This window comes from Mus musculus, chromosome 3 (genome assembly GCF_000001635.26).
Source record: "Mus musculus strain C57BL/6J chromosome 3, GRCm38.p6 C57BL/6J".
Classification (NCBI taxonomy): domain Eukaryota; kingdom Metazoa; phylum Chordata; class Mammalia; order Rodentia; family Muridae; genus Mus; species Mus musculus.
In genome coordinates, this window is record NC_000069.6 from 96,835,918 (window position 1) to 96,859,501 (window position 23,584).

General features: G+C 49.0%; 1 protein-coding gene across 5 annotated transcripts in view; it reads left to right on the plus strand.

Annotated features, from left to right (window-relative positions):
- Pdzk1 (PDZ domain containing 1) overlaps positions 1-23,584 on the plus strand; it is a 41,471-nt gene that overhangs the window by 6,462 nt on the left and 11,425 nt on the right. For all 5 annotated transcript variants that reach the window (XM_017319675.2, NM_021517.3, NM_001355710.1 and 2 more), the window contains 5 exons: positions 14,311-14,522; positions 15,574-15,823; positions 18,617-18,753; positions 19,938-20,133; positions 21,278-21,474. In XM_017319675.2, the coding sequence (XP_017175164.1) occupies positions 14,313-14,522; positions 15,574-15,823; positions 18,617-18,753; positions 19,938-20,133; positions 21,278-21,474 (990 nt within the window). In that variant the 5' untranslated portion in view covers positions 14,311-14,312. The remainder of the gene's footprint in view (positions 1-14,310; positions 14,523-15,573; positions 15,824-18,616; positions 18,754-19,937; positions 20,134-21,277; positions 21,475-23,584) is intronic.

The following is a 23,584-nucleotide window of genomic DNA, read 5'->3' on the forward strand; positions in this document are numbered from 1 at the left end:
TGGCTCTCCAGCTTTTGGACTGACGGGACGCTCCTGGGTCAGAGCGAGTCTCAGCATTATCTGAGCAGTTCACTGGCCGCAAAGGCATTAATTAATTCTTCCCAGTGGCTAAGATTAGCTTTACAGAGTGGATGGATGGAGGAGCCATGGCCTAGCGATTGTCTTCTCCCAGACGCCATTACCGACTTACCTGTTTGACCCCACTGTGTATTTTGGTGTGACGCTTTGTGTCTACATTGCCAAGGTTGCTAATTTTCTACATCTCCAGCTGTTATTCAGGAAGGACTGATGCGGACCTTGTTTTCCTCTGTACCCCACTTCCCCATTTCTCCCTGCTCGACTGGCTGAGGATTCTCTCATCCATGCTAACTCAACTTCCTGTGTTCTCCATCTAACTTGACATGCTGACGGTTTTGTTCAGGTTAAAAATGGGAGCATCTGGCCGAGTATGCTATTGCACGCCATTAATCCCAGGACGTGGGAGGCAGAGGCAAGAAGATCTTTGAATGGTCTACATAGCAAGTTCCAGGCTACTAGCCAAGGGTGCATAAAACATCTTAAAAAACAAACAAAACACCCCCCCCCCCTTCTGTTCCAGCCACTCCCAGATGTGTCTTCATTTGCTGCCTTTGTTCAGTATTCTGGACGTCTGTCCTCTCAGCTTGGTGGTGTTTCCTGGGTTTGTTCTCTCTTGGCACTGGTACAGTGTCTTATCTTGGGATTCTGCTCTGGATGGCGTTGTAAACTTGGGCTTTCTGCTGATGATTTTTTTTTCTAGGAATTCCCCAAGGCTGCATCCTGATCTCTCATCCTGTCACTTGGCCCATCCACACAGATTGCCCTGGGAAGAGACTCCCCTCCAATGTCATCAGAGCTACAGGAAAACTTCTGCTGTGTCCCTTAGTTTAAGCTGATCACAAACCGACTTTGTTGCCCCCTGCCTCAGTTGTATTGTATTTCTTTGAAACAAGGTCTTATGTAGTTCAGGCTGGCCTCAAACTCACACACCTCCTGATAAGCCTCCCGAATGTGGGGATTACAAGTGTCTGTCACCATGCCTATTGGAAGGGAGGCCCTACTGGTGTCCTTGAGTCCCGCCTCAGGCAGAAGGATGATAGGGCTGCTGTAATAGAATCCTACAGACTGGTAGAATCCCAGTGTCATTTCTTGTAGGTCTAGAGGCCAGAAGTACAAGATGGAGATGTCATTAAGATTGGACCTTCTCAGGCCTCCGTCCTTGGCTTTCATGATGACTACCTCCTCGTTCTGTCCTCCCATGGTGTTTTTTTTTTTTTCCTGTGTGGTGGCATCCACGGCATATCACTTTCTTTTAAAAATGGACGTCGGCCCTACTAGATTTGGTCTCATCCTCACGACTGAATTTTAGTTGCCACTTTTAAGATCCCATCTCTGAGGTCACACCGGAGATTATGGTCAGTGTTGTCATTCCGAGGCAGGGCTATCAGTCAGTTCATACAAGAAAAGGAGTCCCCAGCTGCGGGGTGGGAACAAATATCAGAGTTGCTTGGTAGCATAAACTGAGCAGGGTAGGGAATTCCAGGCAATGTATAAAAAACCAGACTTTGTGGCAAAGCAGACAGGGTAAGCAGATGGCTGGAGAGCCCTAGGGAAGGAAGAAGTGTGTGACGCCGATCCCCTGATACCATGCCCCATTCCTGCAGCTCCCCATGATGGCTGGTTCCAACAGTGACACTTGTAATGCTGCACTTCCTCTGTCCGATGCCATCTCCGCATGGAGAGAGCTGCAGGGACTGGTTGGACAGATACACTTGATTGCTTAGCATTCTGTAGATCCTCTGCCTGCCCCCTTCATTCTGGTGTCCGTTTCTAGGCCGAGCAGGCCCTCATCACCTGACAGATCGCTGCAATCGCCTCTTCCCTGGCCTGCCTTCAGCGTGTCTGTTCTAGTCCAGTACACCCATCCCTCCTGAGCCCAGCTCTGAACTTACTGTTCCTCTGTGTGAACACGCCAGTGGTCTCTGTGCACTGTTCAATCACAGCCAGACCTTGGTCTGGAAATGAAATTCTTTCATGTCTGCCGCCCACAGTCTTCCTTTGATTTGATTTTTATCTCTGCCTTAAGCATGCAGAAAGGACTTTCCCATTCTGTGCCCTGATAGCCATTCCCTGTCTAAAACAGTCACTCGCTGCCTCCGATGCAGGTGAAATCTCGCCCATCTGTTATCAAAGTCAACCCCTCACTCGTTAACTCGTTCCTTAATCTGTTCCATGGTGCAGATCTTACACACGTATGCTCTGTTCGCAGTGGTGGTTCCCACCCCCTCTTTTTTTAAATTTTGTTTTGCTTTGAGTGTATGGGTTTTTTGCCTGTGTGTGTAACTGTGTGTCACATGCATGCTTGGTGAACATGGGACACCAGGGGAGGGTATCACATGCATGCTTGGTGAACATGGGACACCGGAAGAGGGTATCACGTGCATGCTTGGTGAACATGGGACACCAGGGGAGGGTATCAGATTCCTTGGAAGTGGAGCTACAGGCAATTGTGAACCATCATGTGGGCTCTGGAAACTGAACCCGGCCCTCTGGCAGCATGGCCGGTGAGTGCTTTTAACTGCTGAGCCACTTCTCCAGGTCATGGGGAAGATCTATCAACCCTTTCCCTGACCTAATTGACTTGGAGGTCCCTTGAGAACTGTGTGCTTTGTCTATGAGGACTGGGTGGACATGGTTGGTGTGAACAGATGAACTGAGTGTGGGGTAAAAGCCCTCTTGATGTTTAGTGGAAAATTGAAGAAGTTGTTGTGTTTATGGTTCTAAACAGACTATTCCTGCTGAGTGAAGAGGCTGGCATGGAGTGAGAAGCTGGAGTAGGGCTATAGAACTGTTCTCCTCAGGGCTGGCTGGCTGGGTTTCTCAAACCTGAGTGCAGCTGGGTGATGAGGGAAGGGGTGTGACATTAGCTTTTTTAAAACACACACACACACACACACACACACACAGAGTCTTTTTTTTTTTTTAAGATTTATTTATTGATTATATGTAAGTACACTGTAGCTGTCTTCAGACACTCCAGAAGAGGGAGTCAGATCTCGTAAGGGATGGTTGTGAGCCACCATGTGGTTGCTGGGATTTGAACTCTGGACCTTTGGAAGAGCAGTCGGGTGCTCTTACCCACTGAGCCATCTCACCAGCCCATTCACAGAGTCTTAATATGTAGCCCAGACTGGCCTCCAACGTAGAGAGTTCTGCCTGCCTCTGCCCCCTGAAATCCAGGATTAAAGGTGTCCACTGCCAAGTCTGGCTAGCTTCAAAGGCAGTTAGTTTTGGGGCTGGCATCAGAGTTCTCTTAAAATCCATAGGTTAAAAGTATCTTTATCTGCTTGGCTCTATGTCTGCCTGGCTCACAGCTCTCAGAACTAGCGTACAGGGAGGAAGAGAACAGGCCTAGGCTTTATTAGGCTGCTGTGTATCCTGTACCCCCTCGTCAGGCACAGCTATAGGCACAGCTGGCTCCTGAGAACTGCACAGGGTGACCAAAGGGCTCTCCTAGACAGACTGTCGCCATGGCTTCTTAGGGGAGCAAAGGTGAAGCTCTGGGTGACAGTTAATAGTTCATCCAACCGTGGTGTACGTTCTTCTGTGACTCATGAGAGTTCTTCCTGAGGTGGGCTGATCTCAAAGATTAGTTTCTTTACTTAAGCCTGGAGAATCTGTGCCCAAAGATGAGACATGGGGACTCAGTGTGGCTTTATTTATTTATTTACTTATTTATTTTGTTGTTGTTTAATGGCTCTGTGCAGGTGATTCTGAGGGACAACTGGGATTGAGATCAAATTTGTGGGTGACCATGAACATGGAAATGATATTCCTTACCTGACACGGAGTTCATCCATTTATGTTTTAAATAAATAAATAAATAAATAAATATATATATATATACATATATATATATATGTATATATATATATGTATATATATATATATATATATATATATATATATATCCTGCCTGCCTGCGTGTGCACACATTTGGAGTGTGTGTGTGTGTACCACACGCATGCCTGGTTTCCATGGAGGCCAGAAGAGGACATCAGATTTCCTGGACCTGGAGTTACAGATGGTTGTGAGCTGCCATGTGTGTGCTGGAAACTAGACCCAGGTCTCCTGGGAGCGCACCAGTGCTTTTCACCACTGAGGCCTCTCTCCAGCCCCTATGCTCAAGTCTCACGTGCATGACTTACTGTTGCTAGTGTTGCCTGATGGTCACTGAGCGCATGTCGTGTGGAGCTCATATCTGCTCACATGGAGGGAAGCAGCTGGTGTAGTTGGGCTGCACAGCTCCCAGGGATGAGCAGAGGTTGCTGAATTCTCCATGGTCTTACTTCTCTAGGAACTGCTATTCATTTCCTTTCCTTGGAGGAAGGATTTGCCCGGAGCAAATGCCAGTGGTAGAACACAGGCCTTGGGTTTGAACCAGAACACTGCAAAAAACCCCAACAAACTCCAAACAAAACCAAAACAATAAGATCAAGTGGTGGTGCAAAACGTTAATCCCAGCACTAGGGAGGCAGGGGCAGAGGGGTCTCTGAGTTTGAAGCCAGCCTGGTCTTCAGAGTGAGTTTCCAGGAGAGCAGGGAGGACTACATAGAGAATCAATATCTCTCTCTCTCTCTCTCTCTCTCTCTCTCTCTGTATGTGTAAAAGCTCACAGAAGTTAGACAAAGACTAGGTGGTGGTTGTTGTGATGTGTGTGTCTGTGCACATGTATGTGGGTGTGCTTGTAGGGATGGGGTGTGATGTGTGTGTGCACATGTATGTAGGTGTGCTTGTAGGGATGGGGTGTGATGTGTGTGTCTGTGCACATGTATGTAGGTGTGCTTGTAGGGATGGGGCGTGATGTGTGTGTCTGTGCACATGTATGTGGGTGTGCTTGTAGGGATGGGGTGTGATGTGTGTGTCTGTGCACATGTATGTGGGTGTGCTTGTAGGAATGGGGCGTGATGTGTGTGTCTGTGCACATGTATGTGGGTGTGCTTGTAGGGATGGGGTGTGATGTGTGTGTCTGTGCACATGTATGTAGGTGTGCTTGTAGGGATGGGGCGTGATGTGTGTGTCTGTGCACATGTATGTGGGTGTGCTTGTAGGGATGGGGCGTGATGTGTGTGTCTGTGCACATGTATGTGGGTGTGCTTGTAGGGATGGGGTGTGATGTGTGTGTCTGTGCACATGTATGTGGGTGTGCTTGTAGGGATGGGGCGTGATGTGTGTGTCTGTGCACATGTATGTGGGTGTGCTTGTAGGGATGGGGCGTGATGTGTGTGTCTGTGCACATGTATGTGGGTGTGCTTGTAGGGATGGGGTGTGATGTGTGTGTCTGTGCACATGTATGTGGGTGTGCTTGTAGGGATGGGGTGTGATGTGTGTGTCTGTGCACATGTATGTGGGTGTGCTTGTAGGGATGGGGTGTGATGTGTGTGTCTGTGCACATGTATGTAGGTGTGCTTGTAGGGATGGGGCGTGATGTGTGTGTCTGTGCACATGTATGTGGGTGTGCTTGTAGGGATGGGGTGTGATGTGTGTGTCTGTGCACATGTATGTAGGTGTGCTTGTAGGGATGGGGCGTGATGTGTGTGTCTGTGCACATGTATGTGGGTGTGCTTGTAGGGATGGGGCGTGATGTGTGTGTCTGTGCACATGTATGTGGGTGTGCTTGTAGGGATGGGGTGTGATGTGTGTGTCTGTGCACATGTATGTAGGTGTGCTTGTAGGGATGGGGTGTGATGTGTGTGTCTGTGCACATGTATGTGGGTGTGCTTGTAGGGATGGGGTGTGATGTGTGTGTCTGTGCACATGTATGTAGGTGGCTTGTAGGGATGGGGCGTCACGTGTGTGTCTGTGCACATGTATGTGGGTGTGCTCGTAGGGATGGGGCGTTATGTGTGTGTCTGTGCACATGTATGTAGGTGTGCTTGTAGGGATGGGGCGTGATGTGTGTGTCTGTGCACATGTATGTGGGTGTGCTTGTAGGGATGGGGCGTGATGTGTGTGTCTGTGCACATGTATGTGGGTGTGCTTGTAGGGATGGGGCGTGATGTGTGTGTCTGTGCACATGTATGTGGGTGTGCTTGTAGGGATGGGGTGTGATGTGTGTGTCTGTGCACATGTATGTGGGTGTGCTTGTAGGGATGGGGTGTGATGTGTGTGTCTGTGCACATGTATGTGGGTGTGCTTGTAGGGATGGGGCGTGATGTGTGTGTCTGTGCACATGTATGTGGGTGTGCTTGTAGGGATGGGGTGTGATGTGTGTGTCTGTGCACATGTATGTGGGTGTGCTTGTAGGGATGGGGCGTGATGTGTGTGTCTGTGCACATGTATGTGGGTGTGCTTGTAGGGATGGGGCGTGATGTGTGTGTCTGTGCACATGTATGTGGGTGTGCTGTAGGGGATGGGGCGTGATGTGTGTGTCTGTGCACATGTATGTAGGTGTGCTTGTAGGGATGGGGCGTGATGTGTGTGTCTGTGCACATGTATGTGGGTGTGCTTGTAGGGATGGGGCGTGATGTGTGTGTCTGTGCACATGTATGTGGGTGTGCTTGTAGGGATGGGGCGTGATGTGTGTGTCTGTGCACATGTATGTGGGTGTGCTTGTAGGGATGGGGCGTGATGTGTGTGTCTGTGCACATGTATGTGGGTGTGCTTGTAGGGATGGGGTGTGATGTGTGTGTCTGTGCACATGTATGTGGGTGTGCTTGTAGGGATGGGGTGTGATGTGTGTGTCTGTGCACATGTATGTGGGTGTGCTTGTAGGGATGGGGCGTGATGTGTGTGTCTGTGCACATGTATGTGGGTGTGCTTGTAGGGATGGGGCGTGATGTGTGTGTCTGTGCACATGTATGTGGGTGTGCTTGTAGGGATGGGGCGTGATGTGTGTGTCTGTGCACATGTATGTGGGTGTGCTTGTAGGGATGGGGCGTGATGTGTGTGTCTGTGCACATGTATGTGGGTGTGCTTGTAGGGATGGGGTGTGATGTGTGTGTCTGTGCACATGTATGTGGGTGTGCTTGTAGGGATGGGGTGTGATGTGTGTGTCTGTGCACATGTATGTAGGTGTGCTTGTAGGGATGGGGCGTGATGTGTGTGTCTGTGCACATGTATGTGGGTGTGCTTGTAGGGATGGGGTGTGATGTGTGTGTCTGTGCACATGTATGTAGGTGTGCTTGTAGGGATGGGGCGTGATGTGTGTGTCTGTGCACATGTATGTGGGTGTGCTTGTAGGGATGGGGTGTGATGTGTGTGTCTGTGCACATGTATGTGGGTGTGCTTGTAGGGATGGGGTGTGATGTGTGTGTCTGTGCACATGTATGTGGGTGTGCTTGTAGGGATGGGGTGTGATGTGTGTGTCTGTGCACATGTATGTAGGTGTGCTTGTAGGGATGGGGTGTGATGTGTGTGTCTGTGCACATGTATGTGGGTGTGCTTGTAGGGATGGGGTGTGATGTGTGTGTCTGTGCACATGTATGTAGGTGTGCTTGTAGGGATGGGGCGTGATGTGTGTGTCTGTGCACATGTATGTGGGTGCGCTTGTAAGAATGGGGTGTGATGTGTGTGTCTGTGCACATGTATGTGGGTGTGCTTGTAGGGATGGGGTGTGATGTGTGTGTCTGTGCACATGTATGTAGGTGTGCTTGTAGGGATGGGGTGTGATGTGTGTGTCTGTGCACATGTATGTGGGTGTGCTTGTAGGGATAGAGTGTGATGTGTGTGTCTGTGCACATGTATGTGGGTGTGCTTGTAGGGATGGGGTGTGATGTGTGTGTCTGTGCACATGTATGTGGGTGTGCTTCTAGGGATGGGGCATGATGTGTGTGTCTGTGCACATGTATGTGGGTGTGCTTGTAGGCATGGGGTGTGACTGTGTGTGTCTGTGCACATGTATGTAGGTGTATCTTGTAGGGATGGGGTGTGATGTGTGTGTCTGTGCACATGTATGTAGGTGTGCTTGTAGGGATGGGGTTGTCATGTGTGTGTCTGTGCACATGTATGTTGGTGTGCTTGTAGGGATGGGGTGTGATGTGTGTGTCTGTGCACATGTATGTGGGTGTGCTTGTAGGGATGGGGTGTGATGTGTGTGTCTGTGCACATGTATGTGGGTGTGCTTGTAGGGATGGGGCGTGATGTGTGTGTCTGTGCACATGTATGTGGGTGTGCTTGTAGGGATGGGGCGTGATGTGTGTGTCTGTGCACATGTATGTGGGTGTGCTTGTAGGGATGGGGCGTGATGTGTGTGTCTGTGCACATGTATGTGGGTGTGCTTGTAGGGATGGGGTGTGATGTGTGTGTCTGTGCACATGTATGTGGGTGTGCTTGTAGGGATGGGGTGTGATGTGTGTGTCTGTGCACATGTATGTAGGTGTGCTTGTAGGGATGGGGCGTGATGTGTGTGTCTGTGCACATGTATGTGGGTGTGCTTGTAGGGATGGGGTGTGATGTGTGTGTCTGTGCACATGTATGTAGGTGTGCTTGTAGGGATGGGGCGTGATGTGTGTGTCTGTGCACATGTATGTGGGTGTGCTTGTAGGGATGGGGTGTGATGTGTGTGTCTGTGCACATGTATGTGGGTGTGCTTGTAGGGATGGGGTGTGATGTGTGTGTCTGTGCACATGTATGTGGGTGTGCTTGTAGGGATGGGGCGTGATGTGTGTGTCTGTGCACATGTATGTGGGTGTGCTTGTAGGGATGGGGCGTGATGTGTGTGTCTGTGCACATGTATGTGGGTGTGCTTGTAGGGATGGGGCGTGATGTGTGTGTCTGTGCACATGTATGTGGGTGTGCTTGTAGGGATGGGGTGTGATGTGTGTGTCTGTGCACATGTATGTGGGTGTGCTTGTAGGGATGGGGTGTGATGTGTGTGTCTGTGCACATGTATGTGGGTGTGCTTGTAGGGATGGGGTGTGATGTGTGTGTCTGTGCACATGTATGTGGGTGTGCTTGTAGGGATGGGGTGTGATGTGTGTGTCTGTGCACATGTATGTGGGTGTGCTTGTAGGGATGGGGTGTGATGTGTGTGTCTGTGCACATGTATGTGGGTGTGCTTGTAGGGATGGGGTGTGATGTGTGTGTCTGTGCACATGTATGTGGGTGTGCTTGTAGGGATGGGGTGTGATGTGTGTGTCTGTGCACATGTATGTGGGTGTGCTTGTAGGGATGGGGTGTGATGTGTGTGTCTGTGCACATGTATGTGGGTGTGCTTGTAGGGATGGGGTGTGATGTGTGTGTCTGTGCACATGTATGTGGGTGTGCTTGTAGGGATGGGCTCAAACCTCAGTGGTGGTTCTCAGATGCTACCCTTTTTTGTTTTTTTCTTTTTCGAGACAGGGCCTCTCACTAGCCTGGAGCAGGCTGGCTGGCCGATGAACCCCAGGCATCTACTTGTGTCCACCCTCCCAGCTCTGTGTTACAATTGTGTGCTACCATGCCGACTGTTTCTGAGATCAAACTCAGGTCCTCCTGCTTGTAAGCCAAGAGCCAACTCTCATATCTGACTCCCTACGTGGCCTGGTTCTTGCTGTGTAGGTTAGGCTGGCCTCGAACTCAGAGTTCCTCCTGCCTCTGCTTCCAAAGTGCTGGGATTAACGGTGTGCACCACCACACCTGGCTCCTGTTTTGAGCATGAAATGGTTCAGGGCTCCTAAGTTCATGTTTGGGTGTGGAGCACAGTTTAGGTTCTTGTCAGGTTCTTCTGATACCCAGATTTTCAAATCATATCAGGAGAGCATGAAGCTCATGCTTAAATGGCTTTGAACCCCTCTTCATCCCACTTCTGTCTGGGTTGGCTTATGAGCATTCAAGTCGGTGACATTTCTCACTAGGACATTTCCACCTACCTGAAACATTATCTTGGAACAGAGGCTTGGGATAGAGGTTTGCGTGGAGCAGGCTGACGGGACAGGCAGGCCCCCATCTAGCCGTGTGAGGAAAGCCCCGCAGCGTCCAGCCCCAGATACACAAACTGAAGCCAAAGTAAGACTTCCTTTTAGCCTTTGCCAACTAAGCTGGACCTGCTGGCTGTTTGGGCCTCAAGTGGCCTTGATCTCTGGAGGCGTGGCTTCCAGCTTTGGCTTCCAGTTTGCTTGTGCAGGAGCTAGTAAAGACGAGTGTTTACCTAAGGATCCGTGGTCATAGTGTGGACAGTGAGCGGAGAAGCCCTATTCTGTCTTGGGCTTAGAAGCCATCTTCTGGCCTCCATCTGCTATTTTTCTATGGGAAAAGCCTAGTAGTTTGAATCCTTTCTACTCTGACCCCTGGCAGGAGAGCCTCCTAATGCCTCTGTGTTCCTTGCCTAGCCTTCCAAACGTGCAGAATGCGCTAAGCTTTTCTTTTGGATCTAGGTTTATCATTCTTTCTTGGTAGCAAGAATCCAATTGGTTTTTTTGGGAAGAAAATGGAGTCTAAAGGTGAGAGTGACATTATGAACAAGAGTGATGGAACTCTTCTGGGAGCCTTCCCTGTCTGCCCCGCCAGGCCCTTTGTTCTTTTTTTTTTCCCACAGACAAGTATGTTTGCTGCCAAGAATTGACTTTTCCATGTTTGCTCAGACAGGGCTCATGAGTTCCTTTTCATCTCCAGTATGTTGATGAGTGGGAATAGAGCCACTCTGGGATGTTCTAGAAATCTCCACATTTTCTTTGATGGCCCACACACCCGTCATCGAGGCCTGGTCCTCGGATTTCCTCATCAGGAACCACACAGGCTGTGAGGGGGGCTGAAGAGAGAGGAACAGACCCCTAAGTAAGCGTCTGCTAGTTAGGCCGAAGCTCAGAGTCCAGACATCTCCTCCTGCAGCAGTGTTACAGGCATGCTAACCTGACAGACCATGTCTGATGTGGACATATGATCCACATAAAACCAGGATGTGGCATAGACAGAGTCAGGAGTGGAGGTAGCCTGGAGCAGGACCCCTGAGAAGCCAGCGTGAATTGTCTTTCCTTAATCCTGCAGCAGGAAGTCTTGGGCCCCAGGCGGCCCATGTAGGATCAGGCATCTGAAGTTTTGAGTGGCTTGCTTTGGGTGAGAGTATTTCCCATCTAATGTATATGTTGGTCTCGGACATGATGCATGGACCAGTGTTAGTCTGAGTGGCAGACGTGGCAGGACGTGGGCAGAGCTGGAGCATGGTGACGTTTCCGTTTTGCTGTTGCTGTGAGCTGGCTCCAACCCTGACTTCAACCACAGCTGTGGGAGGGAAGGAATGGTGACCTCGTGTACCTGAGTCTCTTCAAAGCCACGGGTGCAGGTCTCGCTGTTCTCAGTCTGGCCGTTTAGAAACTTTGAACAGAGCCACCCAAACAAGACACCACCTGAAAGTGTGCCAAGAAAGGCTAAACTCATGTCGTCTTGGCACGTCGGGCTTTTGGGATGTCTAGTGAGATGGGAGAACATTGCCTGGTATAGTCTTCTCTAGGGAGGAGATTGCACTTTTTATCTTTGGCTTGCAGAGGAAGAGAAGAGAGATCCAGTGGTGGTTGCCACAGAGGCGACCTGTGGCTCAGAGACAGCTGGGTTTTAAGGTGGGTGCCTTAAAGATGAATTTTCATCTGTTGACCCAAATCGGCCTCCTCTTTTGAAGAGCACCCAGTACCCAGCAGCCTTGGTTCTGGCTATAAAGGCACACTGGAATTGGAAGCATTTGTACGAGGTTGCCCCATGTTTACCAGAAGGAACTAGGAGTCTTTGATGGATCCCTTCAAGGTTTCTCAGGCCCCTGGAGTTGAGCAGGGGTCTAGAGCAGAGCTTGCATGTGGTGGGAAACATGTGCAGGCTGGGCAGAAAGAGCAGTTAAAGTTGGGACTGGTGCCTGCAAGTGAAGAGACCAGGCTGGAGACGGCTGCACTCAGCCCCTTCCTCCCCAGGGGCCCCTTCCGGGTCGTGCCTTTTGATGTGGGAGAGCTGCTGTGCTTTCCCAAGATGTAGGTGATGGCCACTGGTATCTGCGGCTTTGTTCTTCTCTCCTCCTCAAGCCTGATGGGGGTCTGTTTTCGTGCTTTTTTGACCACATGAATATTCACACCAAGATTTGCAGAGAGCATTTAAGGGGGCCAAGCCACAGGTGCTGGAGGTCTTCCTGCCTGCGTGTGCTGTCTGCCTCTGCAGGCACCAAGACCCAGTGGCATTTTGAATCACCACAGCAAGCCTCTAGGGAGCCTGCAGCATAGTGTTGCCTGTTCTTCGTTCTGTCCCCTCCATGTTTTATATAGTCACCTCTTCCCTGGCCCCCAAGTAGGAGCCGTGATGAGGGAAACACACATAGACAGCTTGCCCTGAGGATGATGGAGTGGGCTGTGGCCATCTTGGCCCTTTGCTTTCTATGTCAGCCTCTTGCTGGGCTGGACCTCACTCCCGCCATCCTGAGTGGGGAGCCCACTTTCCTTATCAGTAAAGATTCTACTGTCGTTCATGTGTTCCTGTTCTCTCCGCTTCCTGTAGTGGGGGAACAGGAGGGGCAGGAAAAGTGGAGACAGAAGTGGCCTTGGGTCGGAAGTCCTTACCTGCCATTGGAGTTCTTTCTGGGTTGGGCATCTTTACTTTGATCTGACTAGAAACTCCTGGGCCACCTACGGCCATTTTTCTCCCTTCCCACCTCATTTATTATTTCACAGTTTCGTGTGTGTGTGTGTGTGTGTGTGTGTGTGTGATGGATTTCGTCATACCTCCTGGTTATCCTCCTGTCCTCTACTGCTGAACCCCCTCTTCCGTAGACGGCCGCCCACGGTCACTGCTGTGTGCTCTGCTGCATTTGCTTAGGGTTGCTTGCATGAGCTGGGGACACTCATCTCTCCTATTACATCACCAGCTTAGCAGCTAGGCCTGAGGCCTGGATTAGCTTTTCTCCTCTCCTCTCCTCTCCTCTCCCCTCCGTTTCCCTCCCACCTCCCTTCCATTCCCCTCCCCTCCATTTCCCTCCCACCTCCCTTCCATTCCCCTCCCCTTCTCTCCCCTCCCCCCTCTCCTCCCCTCCCCTCTCTTCTCCTTCCTTCCTCTCCCCTCCCTTCTCCTCCCCTCCGCTCCCCTCCCCTTCCCTCCTCTCCCTCCCCCTCCTCTCCCTTCTCCTTCCCTTCCCTCTCTTCCCCACCCCTCCCCTCAGTTGTTTGAAGCCTGCCTTGCCCTGTCTTGCCTCACCTGCCTCCCAGAACCCTGTACTTCTTGGAAAGTCGTTTCTCCAGGGAGCCTGTCTTATTCCTCCCCAGCCTGGTCCTTCTTTCCAAAGACCCTTCTTGTGCCATCCTGCACCTCTCTCCTTCTTCCACAGCATGACACACATCACATCTTGTTTTAAAAATACAGTTATGAAAAACATTCTACCAAGTTTGAGAGTCAGAACTTGGCTCCTCTTATTCACAGGTCTATCCTTAACACTTAGAACCTGAGAGGCTCATCAGCTCTGAGTGCTGGTGCACTCCTTGGAGGTGGGTGTGGGCAGAGCACGGAGAGCTGGGAGGCTGAGTGTGTGTCAAAGTGCTTCTGTGCAAGCTTGAGGACAGGAATTTGGAGCCCCAGGAAGCCTGTAAAAAGCCAGGCAGGGTGTTGCAAGTCCTCACACTGAAGGGGTAGAGATGGAGGACTATGGACCTACTGGCCAGCTACTATCAGTGAGCTCTGGGTCCATTGAGAGAACCTGTTTCAATAAATAAGGTGGAGAAGGATTGAGAGACACCTGACGTCACCTTTGATTTCTAGGCACATGCACACACACACACACACACACACACACACACACACACACTCAGAGGCACATGCAAAGGCACACACACACACACACACACACACACACACACACACACGGGCACACAAATACATACATACACACACGTGCACACACATGCACATGCAACACACACACATAAACAGGCATGCACATCCACACCAGCACATGCCCAAATGAATCCCATTATTTAGAATGGTAATTAAAAGAAGGTAGATTTGGCTCCTTAAACTTTCTGGATCATTGTTTTTAGACTTAACCTTCTTTAGGACAGGGGACAAAGTTGAGTTTGGTTGGCATTAGAGGTGGAGCCTCTGTGTTAAGCATGCAATTGGATGCGTGGGTCTGACACTAGGTGAAAAGACCATTCTTGGGGAGTAGATTTGGAAATCATGAGCGTGCTCTGCACAAAGGCTCCCTGGGCCCCAGCATTGCTGTACTGCACGTGGAAGAATGGATCCCGACAAGCAGAGGCATAAGCGGTGTCTGGATGCTCTCAGGGCTTCATGCTTCAACTAGATTTCCTTGGATTGCCCATGGACTTATCCATTTGTTTTTAATCACAGAAATGGCCTCCACCTTCAACCCCAGAGAGTGTAAATTGTCCAAACAAGAGGGGCAGAACTATGGCTTCTTTCTCCGAATTGAGAAGGACACTGATGGTCACCTGATCCGGGTGATTGAGGAGGGGAGCCCAGCAGAGAAGGCGGGGCTCCTGGACGGTGACAGGGTGCTCAGGATCAATGGTGTCTTTGTCGACAAGGAGGAGCATGCGCAGGTGAGTGGACAGCTGGGGTTCTAGCATCTCTCCAGCCTCCATATCTCTGCCCGTTACGGTTTTGGGGACCAGAGGAGCTTGCTTCTTTTCTGCCTGCCACTGGCATGGATTTATTATCATATTTTATGTCAGACAGTCTAGTTGCTTATAATTAACTGAGAACTGTAAGAATTCTTATACTTCAGGGGCTGTCAATGTGGCTCAGTGGGTGAAGGTGCTTGCTGCCAAGCCTGGTGACCTGAGTTCAAATCCCTACTTGGTGGAAGAAGAGAACTGACTTCCACAAGTGTCCTCTGATTTCCACCTGCGTGTGCCATGGCATGTGCCCTGTTATAAAGCCAATCAATCAATACAGTAAAAAATGTTGTACTTTAATAGTATCAGGCTGAACATGCATTGCCCATTTGCTGTGAGCTAGACAATTTTATCTGAATAACCTGTTAGCCCCTCAGCACGAGCTGGCGATTGCACAGACGAGGCAGCCATATGTAGGTGACTTAGCCTGTTAACATTCACGTGGTGAGCATATGCGAGAGGCTGGCCTTGCCCCATCTCACTGTACCATGCTGCTCCTTCCTAGGCCTGAGAAGCCCCACTGTGCTCTCTAGCTCAGCCGTTCTCATTTTTCCTGATGCTGAGACCCTGTAACACAGTTCCTCATGCTATGGTGACCCTCAACCATAACATTATTTCTGTTGATACTTCATAACTGTAATTATGCTACTGTTATGAATCATAATGTAAATATCTGTTGTGCTGGATATCTGATAGGCGACAAAGGGGTTATGACACACAGGCTGAAAACAGCCGCTCTAGAGCACTCATCTCTGAGAAAGACCAGTCCTTGTAAGGGCTTCCTGGATTCCCACAATGCCAGGGACCCAGTCTAATCCTCCCCTAGGATGTAGTGGTGAAGGTGTCTGATACCCCTCTGCTTAGGGGTATGGGTATCAAGTCAGCCTTGCCATCTTTAGGGACACACGATGAGCATCTTCCTCCTGCAGTTGATGTGGGGAGGGTACCCTTTACCACTCTCCCCCTTTCTTCCTAGGTGGTGGAGCTGGTCAGAAAGAGTGGGAATTCAGTGACTCTGCTGGTCCTGGATGGAGACTCCTATGAGAAGGCTGTGAAAAATCAGGTGGATTTGAAAGAGCTGGATCAAAGCCAGAGGGAGGCCGCTCTGAATGATAAGAAACCGGGCCCTGGGATGAACGGAGCGGTGGAGCCGTGTGCCCAGCCACGGCTCTGCTACCTGGTGAAGGAGGGCAACAGCTTTGGCTTCTCTCTGAAAACTATCCAAGGTGAGCTTGGGGTGAGGACCAAACAATAGCCTTCTCGAAGACAGATGCTGGCTAAGGACAGCTTCGCTGCAGTTGCTACGTATGCGCAGGGTGGCGTCACTCTCTTCACTCTTTTCCAGTAGGAACCCTTTCTCTGCAGTTGTACAAAGAGAGATCAGGACTTTGGCCACATTGGACAGCAGCAAGGGCTGAGTGGGGTGCGGGCACTCTTCCCTAGTGTTTGTTAGGCTAGTCTTTCAATTCAAGGGCTGATGCCTCTTCATTGTTTGTGTGGTTTTTCGAGACAGGGTTTCTCTGGGTAGCCTTGGCTTTTCTGGAATTTACTCTGTAGACCTGGCTGATCTTGAACTCAGAGATGCACCTGCCTGAGTGAGGGGACTAAAGGCATGCACCACCACTACAGGGCTTCATTGTTCTTTTCTAGATCCTGTAGGGTGAAGGTGGAGGGGAAGCAAGGAGGAGTTTGTTTGTTTTTTTTTTGTGTGTGTGTGTGTGTGTGTGTGTGATAGTTACCATTGAGTAAGACTGATCATCTCTTTTCCTGGCCTAGAGAAGCCGCATGTTCATGTACTTATTCAGCACATTTTTGAGCATCTGTCATCATGTTATAACCCCATATTGTTGCTGAAGCTGGTATCTAAGCCCTAGCCTCCTGAGACATTATAGTACTCTCAGTTGAGGTCCAGTCTCAACTGTCCTAAGATGTCACTGGCCTATGCTTAGAGGAGCATACTTGAGAATCCCTGGTCCTAGAGGGTCCTGTTTCTGTGGTTTCAGAGGAACACACCATGCCACACTGTTGACCAGAGTTCTTGGTATTTCCCTGAGAAACTGGCTGGAATTGGGAGCCATGCTAGTTGGCTGGCTATATCTTTAATTGTTATACAGAGAGTAGAAGAGGTTTGTAGTTCAGAAAAGATGTTGACACGTAGATAACTGCCTTCCAGAAACGAGTTGTATTACAGGAAAGGGGCCATCGGGTGAGTGTTAATGCATCACCTGACACTAGTGATGTCCCCCGCCCATATTCTCTCTGCTGCTGGTGAGGGATGCTGGTGGCGCGCTGTTTGATGAGAGATAAAGATGGCTATTTGCCAATTGAAAATTCTCTCAAGAGGCAAGTGACCTCTAGCCAGAGATAGCCATTAACCATGAGAGGCAGTCCTTATATCTCTATTATTAACCACAGTGGTGGGTGCTGAGGGCCAAAGAACCTGGGTATTTCTTGGAAATCTATTAAGAGTAAAGCAGTGTTAAACAAAAGCAGAGGGCTGCTGAGCTGGCTCAGTGGGCAAAGGTGCTGGCTGTCAACCCTGATGGCCTGGATTTAATCCCCAGAGCCCTACTTGTTGGAAGGAGAGGCCCATCACTGACCTCCACATGCATGTTGTGGGGTGTGTGTGTGTGTATGCATGCATGCATGCATGCATAGAGCGAGCTGTTTGTTTCACATTATGAAGAGAATGTTTTTTTTTTCCTGTGACAAACTACAACAAGGTTACATTGAATATAAAAGAAACAAAGCAGCAATTGGCTTGGAGAAGAAATTAACACATACTTTACTTCAGGAATGAAGTTTATTAGAATTGGGGGTGGGTACTTAAAGCCATGTGGGGTCTTGGGGTGAAAGGGAGAGCATTAGACAACACAACATATAGCCAAGCCTGGTGGGGTCTTAAATGGAAGGGCAGGCATCCCTTTAAAGCCTGGAGGTGGGGGAGGGAAGATGAAGGAATGAATGAGTGAATGAATGATGCAAGGGTAGAGGAGCCTCTTCAGCGATCAGTGTCCAGAGCTATCTCCTAGTCCTAGAACAAAGGAGAAGTCTGGCTTTCTGTGACCTTCCAGGGGTGGTGAAATGCTTCACACTGTGGGATTTAGTTCAACACAGCGTATGTGAGGAGGAGCATGGGGGACTCAAGTATCATGAACCACGAGCTGGCAGGTCCTGTCACGGGTACTTCTTCACTGTTCCAGAGAGAGCTGCAGGGAGGTGGGATCTGATCCCTGGCCTGAAGGGGCCATCCTTGTGTTCTGATGGCTAATAGGAAGACTGTTCAGTGTTCAAGGAAGCAGAGCTAAAGGTCTTCTTACTCCTAACATGATGTATATGGCTGTAGAAAGCTATCCCTAGTCTAGATGGATGATCAGACTCTAGAAAGAATTATTACTAGCACTTCTTCAGGTTAACACCTGAACCACACCATTTACACATGTTCCCTTTCCCCCTTCCCCTCCTCCCCCTCCTCCTCCTCCTCCCCCTGTCCCTCCTCCTCCTCCCCCTCCCCCTCCTCCTCCCCCCTACCACAGTGGTGTTTATGGACGCTAGCAGTATGTGATGGTTGCGGAGAGAGTACTGTTTAAAGGGGGCAGATGACTTCTAAGTCTACAGATGCAAAGATAGAATGATGGGTTGTTGCAGTGCCGGTATGGATTAGTACTTTCTGGCTCAAGAGGCCCAAGCTAGATACTTATTTTTCAAATTTATAATGGTGTGTGTGTGTGTGTGTGTGTGTATGTGTGTATGTGTATGTGTATGTGTGTACATGCCTGCCATTCTGAATGTATGGGGGCCCAAGGACAACTTGCAGGAATCAGTTGTGTTCTGTTCCACCATGTGGACCTGAGAGTTGAACCCAGGTCATCAGACTTGGTATCCGGCACCATCACCCTCTGAGTTGTCTCACCAGCCTGTCACTGAGACTCTTGCCATTTGAGTCTGCTCTAAAGGTATTGACAGGGAATTCTTTCCTGCCAGTAGCATTTCTTTGCAGTAGTTCTCTCTTCTTCCAGGTAAAAAGGGTGTGTACTTGACTAATATAATGCCTCAGGGCGTGGCCATGAAAGCTGGTGTTCTGGCTGATGATCACTTGATTGAAGTGAATGGAGAAAATGTAGAGAACGCCAGCCATGAGGAAGTGGTTGAAAAGGTACGGCTTGACCTGGAAGGGGGCTTTTCTCACCTCCCTTCCCCTCAGTCTTTACTGGAAGTAGCAGCAGGTGGGCTGGCCTGGGATGAGCCTGTGATGGGAGACCAGTCATCTAGGTGAGATGACCCTCTTTGTGTCAAGGGTGCGTGGAATCTCTGGTAACATGGGCAAGTGCTAACAGGGCACTGGCTTCCCTCTTCCTTTGTTTCCATTTCCTTACTTTCAGTTACTTGTAGTGGAAAAATAGGTGGTTTGGGGGCTTCAGAGATGGGTCAGTGGTTAAGAGCACTGACTACTCTTCCAGAGGTCCTGAGTTTAATTCCCAACAACCACATGGTGGCTCACAACCATCTGTAATGAGATCTGATGTCCTCTTCTGCATGTCTGAAGACAGCTACAATATACTCATATACATTAAATAAATAATATAAGAAATAGGTGGTTCATTTGTTTAAATAACTATCACTACAATATATTGTCCATAATTAGTTTATTATTATTGTTTTTTGTTACTTACTGTGTCCAATTTGTAAGTTAAACTCTCACAGGTTTGTGTGCAGAGGAAAGAACAGTACAGATAGGGCTCAGTATCGTTTGCCATCTGTAGATGGCTGCTTCGTTCACTGATGGACAGGTGTAGTGCCCAAGGTTGGATGTGCTAGACAAGGATGGAGTGTGTGTGTGTGTGTGTGTGTGTGTGTGAAGGGATGAATTCCATCACTACTCAAAACAGTCTTCCGCCCAAAGCTTGAGTAATTTCTGGTCTCCATTTTGTACTCCCATACTGTGAATGGCCCTGGGTAACAGACTGTACCTGTCAGGTGCTAGAAGCCCCAGCATGAGCCAGGGCTCTCTTGTTGAAGTCACATGGAACCTTGAAAATGGACCAACCTCTTGTTTTAGTAGAATTATGTTCCAAAGCGGACCCTTATTTTCTTTTCTAGAATTCCATTCTGTCCCCACCTGCACACCTTTCTGGGCTCTGAGGACTCAGGCTCCCACTTGAGTTCAGTTACCTTTTGTGTGGTTGGATGTTTTCCCCAAGTACCAGTCAGGCTGGAGCAAGCAGCACAAACGCTCACGCTCAGGCCGCATGCCTCGAGCTTTCTGCTCTGCACGGCTACCTTCCTTCCAGTGTTTTTTTGTGAATGCCCTGCCCTTTTCATCTGTGTGTCTTGCTATAGGTGACAAAGTCAGGAAGCCGTATCATGTTCCTCCTTGTGGACAAAGAAACTGCCAGGTGCCATAGTGAACAGAAGACACAATTCAAGAGGGAGACAGCCAGTTTGAAACTGCTGCCCCACCAGCCCCGGGTGGTAGTGATCAAGAAGGGCAGCAATGGCTATGGCTTCTATCTGAGGGCGGGGCCTGAACAGAAAGGTGAGGCACTAGGGCAGGTGAGTCCCTCCTCCTAGTCTCTGGCTCACCAAGCTCCAGCTCTATCCCAGCTCTACCAGGGAACTGGAGGAGGAGGAGGAGGAGGAGGAGGAGGAGGAGGAGGAGGAGGAGGAGGAGGAGGGAGAGCTGTCCAGGTTGCCCCAGGTGACTGGATGCTGGAGTCCCCATTGCCATTGCAGAGTAGTCAGGCAGACTTTAGTATCTGGACAGATGTGTGAGACTAATTTAGCTCTTTCCTGAAAGAAATAACACATTTGGGGCATTTGCTGATTTCTGTGGTGTAAAGATCCCTACCATGTCTGGCTTCACATCATCTACATAATGGCCTTGAATGTAAGGTCGAGCAGGTTGTACAGAGTTAGCCCAGTGGAATTCCCCAGGAATCTCATGCTGGGAAAAGAGAAAGCCTAAATCTGGGGGTGTTGGGCACCCAGAAGGGATTCACAGCTTATCAGACCACCTTGCAGGAGAAGACAGAATGGGTTAGTGCTGGGTGGGACCTTAGCCTCACTTCAGGACCCTGAAGATAGACTTGAAGGTGTCGCTGGTTACCTTTATTGTTCTTACTAAGGTGGTATATTAAATGTCTTCGTTTTCTACTTTTCACTATTGCTTTGGCTGTTTTGATTAGTTTATGGAAGACTAGCAGTTGAACCTTGTTGTTGGGGCACAGGCCATTATCCTCAAATCTGGGCAGTGTTACTAAAATGCCAGCACAGCTTCGAAGGCTGGAAGCCTGTGTTATCTCCTTCCCTACCTTTTGCATTGTCAGGGTCTCACAGCATACAGACTGACCTTGAACTTGAGACCCCTCAGTTTCTACTTCCCTAGTACTGGCCCTGTCCCTTCTGTGCCATCCCTGCTGGGTAAGAGTTGTGGCTGTGACAATGCCTCACTGACTGCCTTGGAACTTGCTCAGCTGTCACTTTGTCAAAAATAAACTTCAGATACTTTTAGTAAATCCTGGGTTCTCAATCTTTTAAGAGCCTTTCACGTTAGATGCTAGGTGTGCTCCAGGAGAGGCTAGGGGCATGTTTGTAGCTCCTGGGATGTAGGGGTGTAGGTAGGGGGAGGAGTTGGCTTCAGGATGCCTTTATTCCGATAACTTTTCTTTGTGGGATGGTAGGTCAAATCATTAAGGACATAGAACCCGGGAGCCCAGCAGAGGCAGCTGGCTTGAAGAACAATGACTTGGTAGTTGCTGTCAATGGCAAGTCTGTGGAAGCTCTTGATCATGACGGTGTGGTGGAAATGATTAGAAAAGGTGGAGACCAGACTACTCTGTTGGTGCTGGACAAAGAGGCAGAGAGCATCTATAGCCTGGTAAGTAATTCCAGCAATGCAATACATTAAGGCTGGGTCTCTTCACTCATGCCCTCCAGCTTTGGGCTGAGTTACTTTGCTCCTCAACAAGGATGGGGCGTAACAATTATTAAGTCCAAACTGTGGCCCAATTGGCAGTGACGGGAGCATGTTAAATGAGTCATGAATTCCTGAACTGAAGACTTTGTGAATCAGTAGAAGAATGACCCTTGCTGATCCTGGGAGAAGCTATGAAGAACAGGAATCTGAAACTGGACAGAGGTGGCACAGACATAAATGAATTCAGTTGTAGATTCATTTTTATGAGTGAGTCTGCATGTGTGTTTGGGCATGTGCATGCAGGTGCTGAGGTCAGGAGAAGGTGTTAGTTCACCTGGAGTTGGAGGAGATTGTGAGCCACTCGTCATGAGTACTGGGAACTGAACTCAGGTCCTCTGCAAGAGTTGAGTGCTCTTAACCGCTGAGCCACTTCTTCAGCCCTAATAAATGTGATATTGTTGGTCAGCAAGCTTCATCAATGTTGAGTAAAGATCTGGAAAGGTATCTTAGTTTGCTGTTGTTGATAGAAAAACCACAGCTCTTACCTCAGAAGGAATAAGTTACTTTGGAGTTAAATTTAAGTGACCATCTTTTGAGAACAAAGACTCAGGTTACCCCAAGTCTACATTCCAACATGTAAGCAGTTTAATGGATTTTTAAAAATATATATAATTACAGAACAAAGAAAGGTATGAATCAAGGCTTAAAAAAATACATTTGTGGAAACATCAGAGAAGCAGGTTACTCAGGCAGAGGCCTCAGATGCTATGTGACATTTAGCCCTTTGATTGGCGAAGAATTATTCCGTTAAGTGAACACATTCCAACTTGTTTATCAGGATGCTAGAGGTGGGCAAGGAATTACTCTTTAGGCTAGAGATCACCTGGAGAAACTGTCACTGGGCTCTGGACCTGTAGTTCTAACCACCCCACATCACGGAAGCTTTAATCAGCGGAGACCCTGCTGTGGTGTGGAAATTCTCAATCACATTGTCCTTGGTAAATACAGTAGAAACCGGCTCACCAAGGGCAAGCTGATGAAGAGCCTTACTCCCTCCTAACTCTTATGACAGTGATTTGTGTGTTAAGGCTTTAAAAGGTTTATTTTGATTATCTTAAAATTGTGTGTGTGTGGTTATGTGTGGGTAAGTGTTCATGAGGGCGGGTTCCCACAGAGTCCAGACGAGGGTGTCGGGTCCCTTGGAGCTGGAGTGACAGGCATCTGTGAACTGATGTGGGAGCAGGAAACTGAACCTGGGTCCTTTGCAAGAGTGGCATGTACCTTAGCCACTCTCAACCACATTAAGGTTTTATATTTTATCATGAGAACTGGGGTTCAGTCCAGTTTAACAGATGTCTGGGTGACAAAGTGCCATCTGCCTTGCTGGATGTTGGACAGGGATGGACAGATGATAGTCTTCTATGCACTACAAAGTAACAGAGGCACCCCAGGGGCATGGTGGAGGGATCCAGAGTATGGGTGGTGACATCGGTCTCTTTTTAGAGTTTTGAGACCACACTTACACCCCAGACGACTTATGAAGGAACCCAGCTTAGCAGATACTCAAATCAGTATCCGAGCTCAAGTTCTCAGACTCGATTCATCTGACCATACAAGATGCTTTTGTAAACAATATTAAAGAATTAATTGGAAAGTAAACAATGTATTTGTTAGCTAGTTAAACAACCATGTCTAGAGAATCTTTGGTATTGGAATATTAACCTGAACAGGAGTCTCTAATCATACACACGGACACACACACTATTGTTCCTATCCTGGTTTATTACCTTGGAAAGGAGAAATGGTACACACATCTAATCTATTTTCAGAGGATTTAAAGGAATGATGAATAATTGACAGGACAATGCAATTAATATTCAAAATATCTAGCCAGGGCCTGGAATAACAGCTCAGGTGGTGGGGTGCTTGCCTTGTGTGAGGACTTGAGTTTGATCCCCAACACCTTTGTAACAAAGCCAGGAATGGTGGTGTGTGCTTGTAATCCTAGTGCTGGAGAGATGGGGACAGAAGGGTTCCTGGGCCCAGTGGCTGGCCAGGCTAGCCTAGTGTG